The sequence below is a fragment of the Calliphora vicina genome, chromosome 3 (genome assembly GCF_958450345.1).
Source record: "Calliphora vicina chromosome 3, idCalVici1.1, whole genome shotgun sequence".
Taxonomy (NCBI): Eukaryota; Metazoa; Arthropoda; class Insecta; order Diptera; family Calliphoridae; genus Calliphora; species Calliphora vicina.
In genome coordinates this window covers 51598338-51609040 of record NC_088782.1, presented here as the reverse complement: position 1 = coordinate 51609040, position 10703 = coordinate 51598338, and the positions used below count along the sequence as shown (strand labels likewise).

The following is a 10703-nucleotide window of genomic DNA, read 5'->3' as shown; positions in this document are numbered from 1 at the left end:
ATATTACATTATCATATTTGGGAGTGTATTAAGCTTTTTGTGGGGAGTGTGTACCTTAAAGTACACCGATCGATTCTGAGTCACTCGATTAAACAATGTCCGTCCATCTGCTCATGAAAACTTTGTGCGCAAAGACATGTCGCAATTTTGAAAATTTGTCACATATACATACATAGTGTTTGGCACAAGGACGAATCCTATTGAAATCGTTCCATTATTTCACCTAGCCCCCATAAAAATGTCACATCATAAATCACTTAAAAATGTTGGTATCCAAAAGAAGAAAAGGATTTTTAGTGAAGGATATTATATAGCCGGACTTGACCAACCATATTTTCTTACTTGTTTTGTGTTTATTTTATTTTTTTTTCATTAAAAATATTCAAAGAATTACTTTTTATTTTATAATATTTTTCTACTGATTATGTTAGTTTTTCGTTATATTAACTTTATTTTATTTAAAACAAATAAATTTATACTATAAAATTATTTCATATTTTATTTTATATTTCCGTAAAAATTTGTTTGAGTTTGATTTTCACGATTTTTGAGGATTTTTGATTATTGTCATTCTAGCACTAGTGATTCTGTAATAAACTGAACAAAATTTTCCTGGTAAATTAATATAAATATCTAAATAAAAACTTGCTTAAATGTTTTATTAATTTATAAATGTATAAATTCTAAATTACCTACTAGATACTACTTTAAATTACATTTTATTTATAACTTTAATAAATCAACAAAATATACAACATATTATTTGAATAATAAATAAATTCTACACATTTAAACATACATAAATATTTATTTAATAACAAAAATCATAACAAATACTAAAGTAAATTTATAAATATTTACTTAATGTAATTATTATTTAAACATAATAAATATTATTAATGCCTTTTGAGTCTTTTAGTCATAACATTTCAACTTCTGGCCACAACATTTTAAATTTATTTACTTTGGGGTAAAAACTGTCAATAGCAAAGTAACACGTTAGAGGGTTAAATAGACTTTAGGTGATAATCGTTGGCCATTTTGTGTTGTATTTATGAAGTTAATTTAACATAAAATATTTGCGAAATTAAAAATTGGATACAATGTTCTACTTAAATATATGTAAATAGTATTAAGAAATATTTTTACATTAAATTAATTAGGCAATTTTAATATATTTAAGACTTAATGAAACTTGTCTCTTGAAATAAGCTAATTTTGGGTTATTAATATTATAATAAGTTAAAGGGTTTGACCATAGATAAATACAACTAGATAGGAACCTCTCCTGTCAAAGACCTAACTCAGTTGTCAATAACATAAGTGGTGATGTGTTAGTAAAAAAAAACTATATGAAAACAAAAACAACACTCGTATGTGTTATGAATTGGAGCAATTTTTTTGTTTGAGTTTTTTTCTAGTTTCCACTCTATGTGTATTTCTGTATGGGTGCCTAATTCAGAAACTAGGCACCTATATAAAAATCACTTTGCTTTCAAATAATGTTTAGTGTTTTTTTTATAAAAAAAATAAATTGTTTTCCGTGTTTCAGAATTAGGGGTTTTTATAAACATATAAGGAAACAACTTCCACTTGCGGAATTAATTTTAATTGACTAACTCTTTACAGAACTGTTTTGAAACCAAATCTTATCAGTTATCGCTCAAACTTTATAGTTTTCAGTTAAGCATGACTTGTATATATTTACAATCCTTACAGGTTTAGCAATTCATTAAAAACTGCTTTCACTATCACTAGATTCGTCATCGCTTTTTATGGTTTCCATAGCACAGTTCGTAAAGAAAGGTAATAGTCATAATTTACTCTTCCGTTTTTTCGTCTTAATACTCCACTCTTCCATGGTTTCGCTTACAATCACATCATTCAAGGACCAAGTCTCTATTAAAGGTGGTCGGTGTCTATTTATAAATGGATTGATAATAGCGGCCACACCTTGCGGATTATTGAGATGTACATGATGGGTACCCTCTACTTCATGTAGTTCAAAATGAGGATTTTTACCCTTCAATATTTCTATAACTTCTGCACTCTGTTCGTCTATGAAGTTTGACTGTGAGCCCTTAATGACACAGTAGGGTACATCATGAATTCGTCGTGCCAATTCGGCTGCAAAGGGTGGTGATGTTGTGAATTCGAAGTAGAACTTGACACGACCATCACGTGAGAAATAGTATTTATCAGGATATTTAACTGATTTGGTGATATTACGCTCTAAAATATGTTGACAATTCTCCAAGGCCACCGATTTACCGGAACCCTCAAACATTACCTGCAGCAACTGATCCTGGGTATATGCAGGCGGTTCCATTTGAGCGGCCAGCTGTAAACGATCATCTTCCACTAAATATTTCTCTATATTATTGCGTATAAATTCTAATTGAGTGCTCGGATCTCGATAACGTGTACGCACCACATCTATACTAATTAGCATGTCCAGGCGATCAGGATACAAAGAGGCAAATATAAAAGATAACATAGAGCTCATGGAGTGTGCTAATATAGAGACTTTTTTCCATTCATATACTTCCATTATACGTAATATTACACAGACATAGTCGACAGCATGATAGACTATGCCCTTAGGCAGTTTGGGAGATAAACCATGACCGGGTAGATCAATGCAGAGTATACCCAGATGTTCGGGTAGTAGAGGTATCAGGGTATTCCAGGTACCCATATTGTCTAGCCAACCATGTAGGGCCAAGATGGGTCTAACTTTACGATTGCCATACCAACGTCCCACAATATGACCCCAGGGCATAGGTATGCTTAGGTCTATGAACTGTAAAATAAAGGAAATAAGAATATTCAGTACTAGGATTAAAAATCAATTCGAACATTTTTAGCATGTGAATCATTTAATGTATTATAATGGTGACCAATTTTCAACTATGAAACCGTACAAAACCAATTTCAGAAACACCTCAGCTCTGTAGTATTAAACAATTTCTTATATTTGTATGGTTTTGAGCAATTTCGAAAATTTGAACTTAATTTCGAATTTTGATTTGAGCTCAAAAATTAAAAAAATTGTATGAAATCTACTTATTTACTTAGCTTAAATATGATTTCCTACTAAATACCTTACGCTGGAACTTTTTTTTTAATTTCGAAAATTCGAACTTAATTTCGAATTTTGATTTTGGCTCTAAAATCCTAAAATTTTGAACCGACTATCACTGCTATAAGACTATAGAATGTCATATAAAAATTTCTTCTAATATTTCAAAGATTTGACATTTTTTATTTATTTCGAAAATTTTGATTTCAGCTCAAAAACAACACGATTTTCTACTATTTCGAAAATTCGAACTTAATTTCGAATTTTGTTTTGAGCTCTAAAATATGAAACTTTCAGTGTAATTTCATTATTTATTTTGTTCAATTACAATTTTTACAGTATTTCTAATATACATATGTATGATTTTTTATCAATTTCGATAATTCAAACTTAATTTCGAATTCTGATTTTAGCTCGAGAATCCTAAAGTCTTCACAGAATTTTATACTTATGTTATCTTAAACAATTTCTTAGATTTGTACGGATTACTTACCAATTTCGAAAAGTCTAACTTAATTTCGAATTTTGATTTGAGCTCTAAAATCACTCAATTTGAAAGGAATTCCATTATTTATGTAGTATTATAACAATTTCTTATAATATTTATGAATTTTGTACGGTTTTTCAGCAATTTCGAAAATTCTAACTTAATTTCGAATTTTGATTTGAGCTCTAAAATCACTCAATTTCAAAGGAATTCCATTATTTATGTAGTATTATAACAATTTTTTATAATATTTATGAATTTTGTACGGTTTTTCAGCAATTTCGAAAATTCGAACTTAATTTCGAATTTTGACTTGAGCTCTAAAATCACGCAATTTCAAAGGAATTACATTATTTATGTATTATTATAACAATTTCTAAGATTTGTACGGTTTTTAGCAATTTCGAATTTAATTTCGAATTTTGATTTTGACTCAAAAACTACAATATTTTGGTTTGAAATTACTTATTACCTTGGATTGGAAAGTTTTTTATTAATTTCGAAAATTCGAACTTAATTTCGAATATTTATTTTATGACAAAATCTGCAAAATTTTAATAAACATTACTTATTTATTCATATTAAATACATTTATCTAAGATTTAAAGGGTTCGAACATAAGTTCGAATTTACTATTAACCTATTAAACTTAAGAATTTCAATAAAAATTCATATTTTTTTTAGTTTTAAATTAATTTTTTTTAAAAGAGACAACATATTTGTTCGAAAATTCGATTTGAATTCAAAAATGTTTTATGTCAATCTCCCTCCCAACTTTTGGTAATATTAGATTTTGTTTTTAATCTGAGTTAGTATTTTGTTTTGCTTTAAATCCCTTATACTCAATAGACTAAATGATACATTTTTATAATATTAATTAAATGAATTAGATATATTCTGGACCGTTATATATAGCGGAGTTAGAAGAACTTTTATTGAATCATTAACAAATCGGTACACAGACAAAACATATTCGTAATAGCAACCGAATTTGTTGCCAATCGAATGATTCTGCCTTAGCGGCCGAATTTTACATTTGTGGCTGCAGAATTTTAGAAGTGGTAACAAAAGTTTGGTTGCTTCAACCGAATTTCTTCTTTATCCACGGATATTCTGTTGCCAGAACCGAAAAATTCTATGTGTGTAACCGAATCATTCGATTGACAACATATTCGGTTGCTACTACGAATACGTTTTCTCTGTGTACAGTTACTGAAGAACAATATTTAGGAAAATATTGAAATTTAATTTCAAATAAATTACATATAAATATTTAAATGAAAACTAACATTTGTCAGGTCCACTAAGGCGAGGGCTCTAGTTGTGCCGCACTCACTAATTTTGTGCGTTGCGAAAATATAGATGCAATATATAAATTAGGTCGAAGTCCAATATATTCACTCTTGTACAAAAGTTTAAATCCCGTTAATAAAATAACAAAAATACACACGGCTATTATAATGTACATATAATATTTACTCGAATTTTGATTCATTTTACTTAATAATTTTTGTAATTTTCTACAATTTAAAGAAAAATATAGTTGATTAAAGTTCACTCTTTGTTTAACTAACACACAAAATAATATTTCCAAACAGACTTTCCAGCCGACTCAAAATATTTTATCGATAAAAATGAAATATTTTACTTATTTTGCTTTCGATTAGTTGTGTGATTTAAACCATAATGTTGTTGGAAATCTAAAGATATTGAAATCTTATCTTAGTCAGCTAAAGTGTGACCGATACTAAATAAATATAGGTATTTGTTTAGTTTCTTTTTACCAACAAGCTAGATTCTTAATTTATAAATCACACCACCACAAACAGTAAAAAGAATTTTTCATTTTATTTATATAAATAAAAATATAATTTTATTTTTATATAAATATTCTTCATAATTACACTCATCTTACGGTTTTTTGTTTGTTTATTCAATTGTTTACCTCTTTGTTTATTTCTTATCTTGGGTTTTTTTATAGGTAAAAGTTTAAAGTCCACTGTAAATTTTGTTCCGCTTGAGTTATTTTTCATTAAACTATTTCATTTAAATTCATGTTTTATATATTATTTTAATTTTAATTTGAATTACCTCTCGTTTTATTTCTTTTATGTGATTTGCTGCCATTGTTCAAAATGTTTAGTTTAGTTGTCTGCAATTTATTTCAATAATTTTATTTAAACTTCCATAACATCAGCTATTTAAAATAAAATACGATCTGTTTATAAAGAGTGTTTTAGACCTACTAAATGTGGAAGTAATTGAAGATCGTTTATTTATTTGTTTGTTTGTCGTGCGAGTAGTGAGTGAGGCAATGTGTAAAAGATTGAATGAGTGATTGGCGCCCAGTGTTGACATATTAACATATAATTTATAAACATTATCAATAAATAATAATAGAAATTTTTAAATAACTTAATTTAAATACTTTTAAATTAATTTAGTAAAAAGAATAAAAATCATAATTATTTGTTTCTTGTAAATACATTAAAATACTTACTCTTTAAAAGAGACTTGCATTAATTTTTTTAATTCATATCAATAAATATTTTATTTTTTTTTGAAATAATCTAATCTTCTATTCAAATTTGATAATAATTTTTTTTCTAACAGTCACGATTTAATTGTTGTTTATTTAATAGCTTAAGAGATATTTTATTACAATTAAAGAGTTCAATATGCTCTCTTTAAGAGTTTATGAATTAAGTAATTTTTGTCACACTCATAGCTGCCAGATTTGACGATTTATTGAATCACTGTAAGTTATCAGTGAATTTCTAAACTAGAGAGTTCTCGATGTCTAAATTACTATTTAATAGAACTAACCTTGGTGCAAATTCCCGATCGGAAGACAGCGATTTCAAAAGTTAGTTCACTTGACATGAAATCCCCCATATTTTTATTAGCAAGCTAGCGGAAACCAGGATTTTATTAATTTTTTAATGAGAAATATATATTTATACCATGTGTAGACATTATGAAAATATAAATAGCCAATTCCATTTGTACTGTTGACAGTTTGGCGCACCAAACCAATATAAATATTGCTGGTTGTGTACAGCTTGTATTTATATTAAAGCTGTAAACGAAATTTTCAATAAACCTAAAAAATTAATGCGCATGTCCAAAAAATAGTCGACTTTTCGTTGACAAAGCAGTACTTAAGCACAATACAAAACATATGATGTTGATTTAAATTCTTTTTGCTCAGGTATGCACAGTAATGACTAAAATTCGATTATGAAAAAGAAACGCAAGTTTGTGTGTGTATCTGCTGAAATTTTACGCTAGTGCATCAGCTTTTTATACTAAAACTTTTAACTGAAGCGCATGGGAATTTCTGTACTAAACAAATAACCTTAAAAATTAATGCGCATGTCCAAAAAATAGACATGCGCAGTAATGACAAAAATTCTATTATTGAATTTTAAATTTGTGCATCAGCTATTTATACTAAAACATTAAACCGAAGCGTATGGGAATTTTTGTACTACTTTTACGTTCACAACAGTTAGTGTTGAAATAAAAATTCATTTTTTGAAATATAGTTCTATGGTCTGTAAATGCCTACCAAATTGCAGTATCCACACAAAATTCAGGAAAAATAAGTTTTGTGCTAAAAAAACTACAACACGAAATTTTTTGTGGATCGGCCCATATTTGACCGTAGCCCCCATATAAAGTTCATTTCCGAATTCACTTAAATAAGCATAAATGTCTTATAAATATCGCTATTAAGTTGAAATTCGTCATAAATATTCCCCATATATAAAAAAATCGCTGTACCTATATCTATGAAGATCGTCCGATAATTGGTTATAGCTCCCATATATAGCTCCATATAACACTTCCGAAAAACACATTAACCTACATAAATAACTAAAAATATCAATATCAAAACCAAATTTTACAAAGATCCATAATTTATATTTAAAAATCATACTACAGGATTTTGTGAATATCGGTCCATATTTGACTATAGCTCCCATATAGGTCCACTTCCGAAAATCGGTTAAGTACTCATAAATCTCTTATAAATATCTTTATCATGTTAAAATTCGACAAAAATAATACTCATATACATAGAAGTCACTGTACTAAATTGTATGCAGATTGGCCGATAATTGGTCATAGCTCCCCTATAAGGCCCATTTCCGAAAAAGATATTAACCTTAAAAAATATTTAAAACAAATCGATAACAAAATGAAATAACGCACAGATCAGTAATTTGTATCCAGTAATCATACTTCTGAATTTTATGAATATCGGTCCATATTTAACCATATCTCCCATATATGATCAACTCCCGAAAATCACTAAAATCCTCATAAATTTCTTACAAATATAGTTATCAGGTTGAAATTCGAAACAAATTTATTCAATATATACAAAAATCGATGTACCAAATTTTATGATGATAGGCCCATAATTGGTCATAGCCTCCATATAAGAAACACTTCAGGAAAACACATTAACCTGCACAAATATCCAAAAAAAATCTGTACTAAACCAAAATTATGCACCAATCAGTAATTTGTATCCAAGAATCGTACTACAAGATTTTTAAAATATTCGTCCATAATTCGGCATAGCTCCCATATAAGGTCCACTTTTGTTAATAGCGTTGTTTATATGAAATTCTACAAAAATAGCCCTCAAATACTTAGGACTATAATAGGTCATAGCTTCCATATATTGAACAAAAATAGTACACAGATCAGTAATTTGTATTCAAAAATCATAATACAGAATTTTGTGAATATCGGTAAATAATTGGCCACAGCACCCGTATAAGTACATAAAAATCACGCTAAAATATTTTATGACAATCAAATCACAATAGGTGATACAATATATAAGTCCCACAACCCAATATTTTTAAATTTGTCTAAATATATTTGTATACCCTTTTTTAAACCCTGTTTCTTCAGTTGAGGTTAACAAGGAAAAATTTTGATCCAAACGTATTAACTAATTATTAAGTATATACTTTCTATTAGGAATTTCAATTGTAAATTGCTGAATTAGATACAATTTTTTGTACAATTGAAATAAAATATCTTCTGCGTAAACTAGTCCTTCTAACTATTGTTATATTATTTCAGTATATAATATCCATCATATTTAGGTGGAGGGTATTTAAGATCCGGCACGGCCGAATGTAGTACTCTTACTTGTTTATAATCTGTTTCTTCAGTGAAGAATCTTTACTTGAGGTTAAAAAGGAAAAATGTTGATCCGAACGTATTAACTTATTATTAAGTATATAAATTATTAAATTTTATACGTTCTACTTAATAGGAATTTCAATTATAAATTGCTGAATTAGATCTGCTTAAACTAGTCTTACTAACAATTGTTATATTATTTCAGTTGTTATATCATTATATTTAGGTGGAGGGTATTCAAGATACTTGTTGCAGATATATTTATTCAAAAACAAAAACAATATTATAAAAAACCCGTATTTAAATTAAATAAAGCAGAAATATCGTCCTTCCACCTTAACTTTACATAAAAGAATTTGGATTTTGCTTCTAAAATTTCTGATGAAATCGGGATATGATTATTTGTTGAAAACAGCATGTGTAAAGCGCTTCCTCTAATTCAGTATTTTCTCTAGTTTGGACATGACAGCTGTTGGGTCTGATATACATACCGATGGCTTAATATAGAAATGTCGTATCTCGTTTTTTTTTACAAAATCTGGTTTTTTACATATTCTGGTAGACAAAACTCAAAGAGACCTTCCTTAAAAAATCGTCTAAAACAAAAACCCCTAACTCATGTAAAGTAGAATGCATATTTTTTGATTTATATTAAAACAAACTACTTTTGTAATAATATTTTTTGATATATTACAAATTTTTAGTTGTTTTTTTTTTAAATTTCACTTTCTGATGTTATTGAGATTTTTCCTTTTCCTGTAAAGTAACTAAAAGTTGAGATACGACCTTTCTATATTAAGCCATCGGTACGTATATAATTTCTAAGCCTTTTTGTTTGCTTCTTTCCACAGCTTATCAATAAAAATTTAACTTATAGAAAACATTTTGACATCAACTTAAAACCTCAAAGTAGTAATAGCCTTATTAGTTCTACCATGTTAATAATTATAAAATATTTCTCCTTTCTATTTGCAACTCAACCTAATAAAAATATATGAATTTACGTTAATAAAAAACACGTTAATTAATGTGATAAAAATTTTCTACGAAAAAATAACCATCATAATTCAAAAGCATAAAGTCCCAGTTGTATTATATTTCGTTAATATTTCATAAAAAGAGAGGAAAACAGTGAAAAGAAGCATTTAGAGAAATTTCTATGGCAAACAAATTCAAATGCATAAAATTAATAAAACTGCCTTGAGAATTAAAACGACACTTCAAAAGCAATTTAATGACATTGTCATTCACACGAATGGAATTCATGGCAACGCTTAAGGTGCCACCACAAATGATAATAGTGAATGGATGACGACGACGATAATGATGATGAGAAAATGACGAGCACTAGCACCATGAAATAGAAAAGGTGAACATTCTTCCATTGAAGGCATATCAAACTGAAATACAAGCACACATAGCCATAGATAACCGTGCATATTAAATATGGATGGCTAAAATCAAGATGTAAATAAAGAGAAACGCTAAAAACATGCCACGAACTTTAGCACCTCAAGTATTTGTTATTCAATTTGTGCACTTTTCCAAAGAAACCATTATGGGTAAAAATCTAATATATTTTTTTTTTGCTTTCTGTGGAATAAAATATTTATAAACTGCTTATCACCTGTATAAAATGAGATAAAGGTAAGAGAGAAAAAAAATTCATTTTGTCGCCTTTTTAAATCTTTATTTAGCTATAAATTTGAATGCATACAAAATCTCAACAAAAGCCAAAGAAAAAGTAATTTCCTGTAGAATGTTTTGTGTATACAATTTTGTAAGTTAATATGACCCATTGTTTTCATTTCCCTTAATCATTGTTCTCAAATTTGCAATATTTGAGTATGTACCATATATACAAAATTCTATACAAATTTATGGTTGCAGATTGAGACCTCATAACTAACATTTTTTCCAATATAAAATAATGATGTGAATTGTTTTTAATCATTATCTCATATT

General features: G+C 27.8%; 1 protein-coding gene across 2 annotated transcripts; it reads right to left on the bottom strand.

The window, feature by feature from the left end:
• Positions 1–290: 290 nt before the first annotated feature.
• LOC135955042 (probable serine hydrolase) lies at positions 291–5820 on the bottom strand. 2 transcript variants are annotated; one of them, XM_065505323.1, is made up of 2 exons: positions 5661–5820; positions 291–2803 (listed from the first exon to the last, which is right to left on the bottom strand). In XM_065505323.1, exons 1-2 carry the CDS (start codon positions 5694–5696, stop codon positions 1814–1816), a joined length of 1026 nt encoding a protein of 341 aa, XP_065361395.1. In that variant the 5' UTR covers positions 5697–5820; the 3' UTR covers positions 291–1813. The 2 variants fall into 2 exon arrangements, with proteins under 2 accessions (XP_065361395.1, XP_065361396.1); XM_065505324.1 differs by lacking the exon at positions 5661–5820 and adding an exon at positions 4859–4979.
• Between the last annotated feature and the right edge of the window lie 4883 nt (positions 5821–10703).

Excerpts from the sequence above, each read along its gene's own strand:
- LOC135955042 (XM_065505323.1), bottom strand. The coding sequence starts at position 5,696 with ATGGCAGCAAATCACATAAAAGAAATAAAACGAGAG. Across the intron at positions 2,804-5,660 it reads TAAAAGAAATAAAACGAGAG|TTCATAGACCTAAGCATACC; the intron begins GTAATTCAAATT and ends TTTATTTTACAG.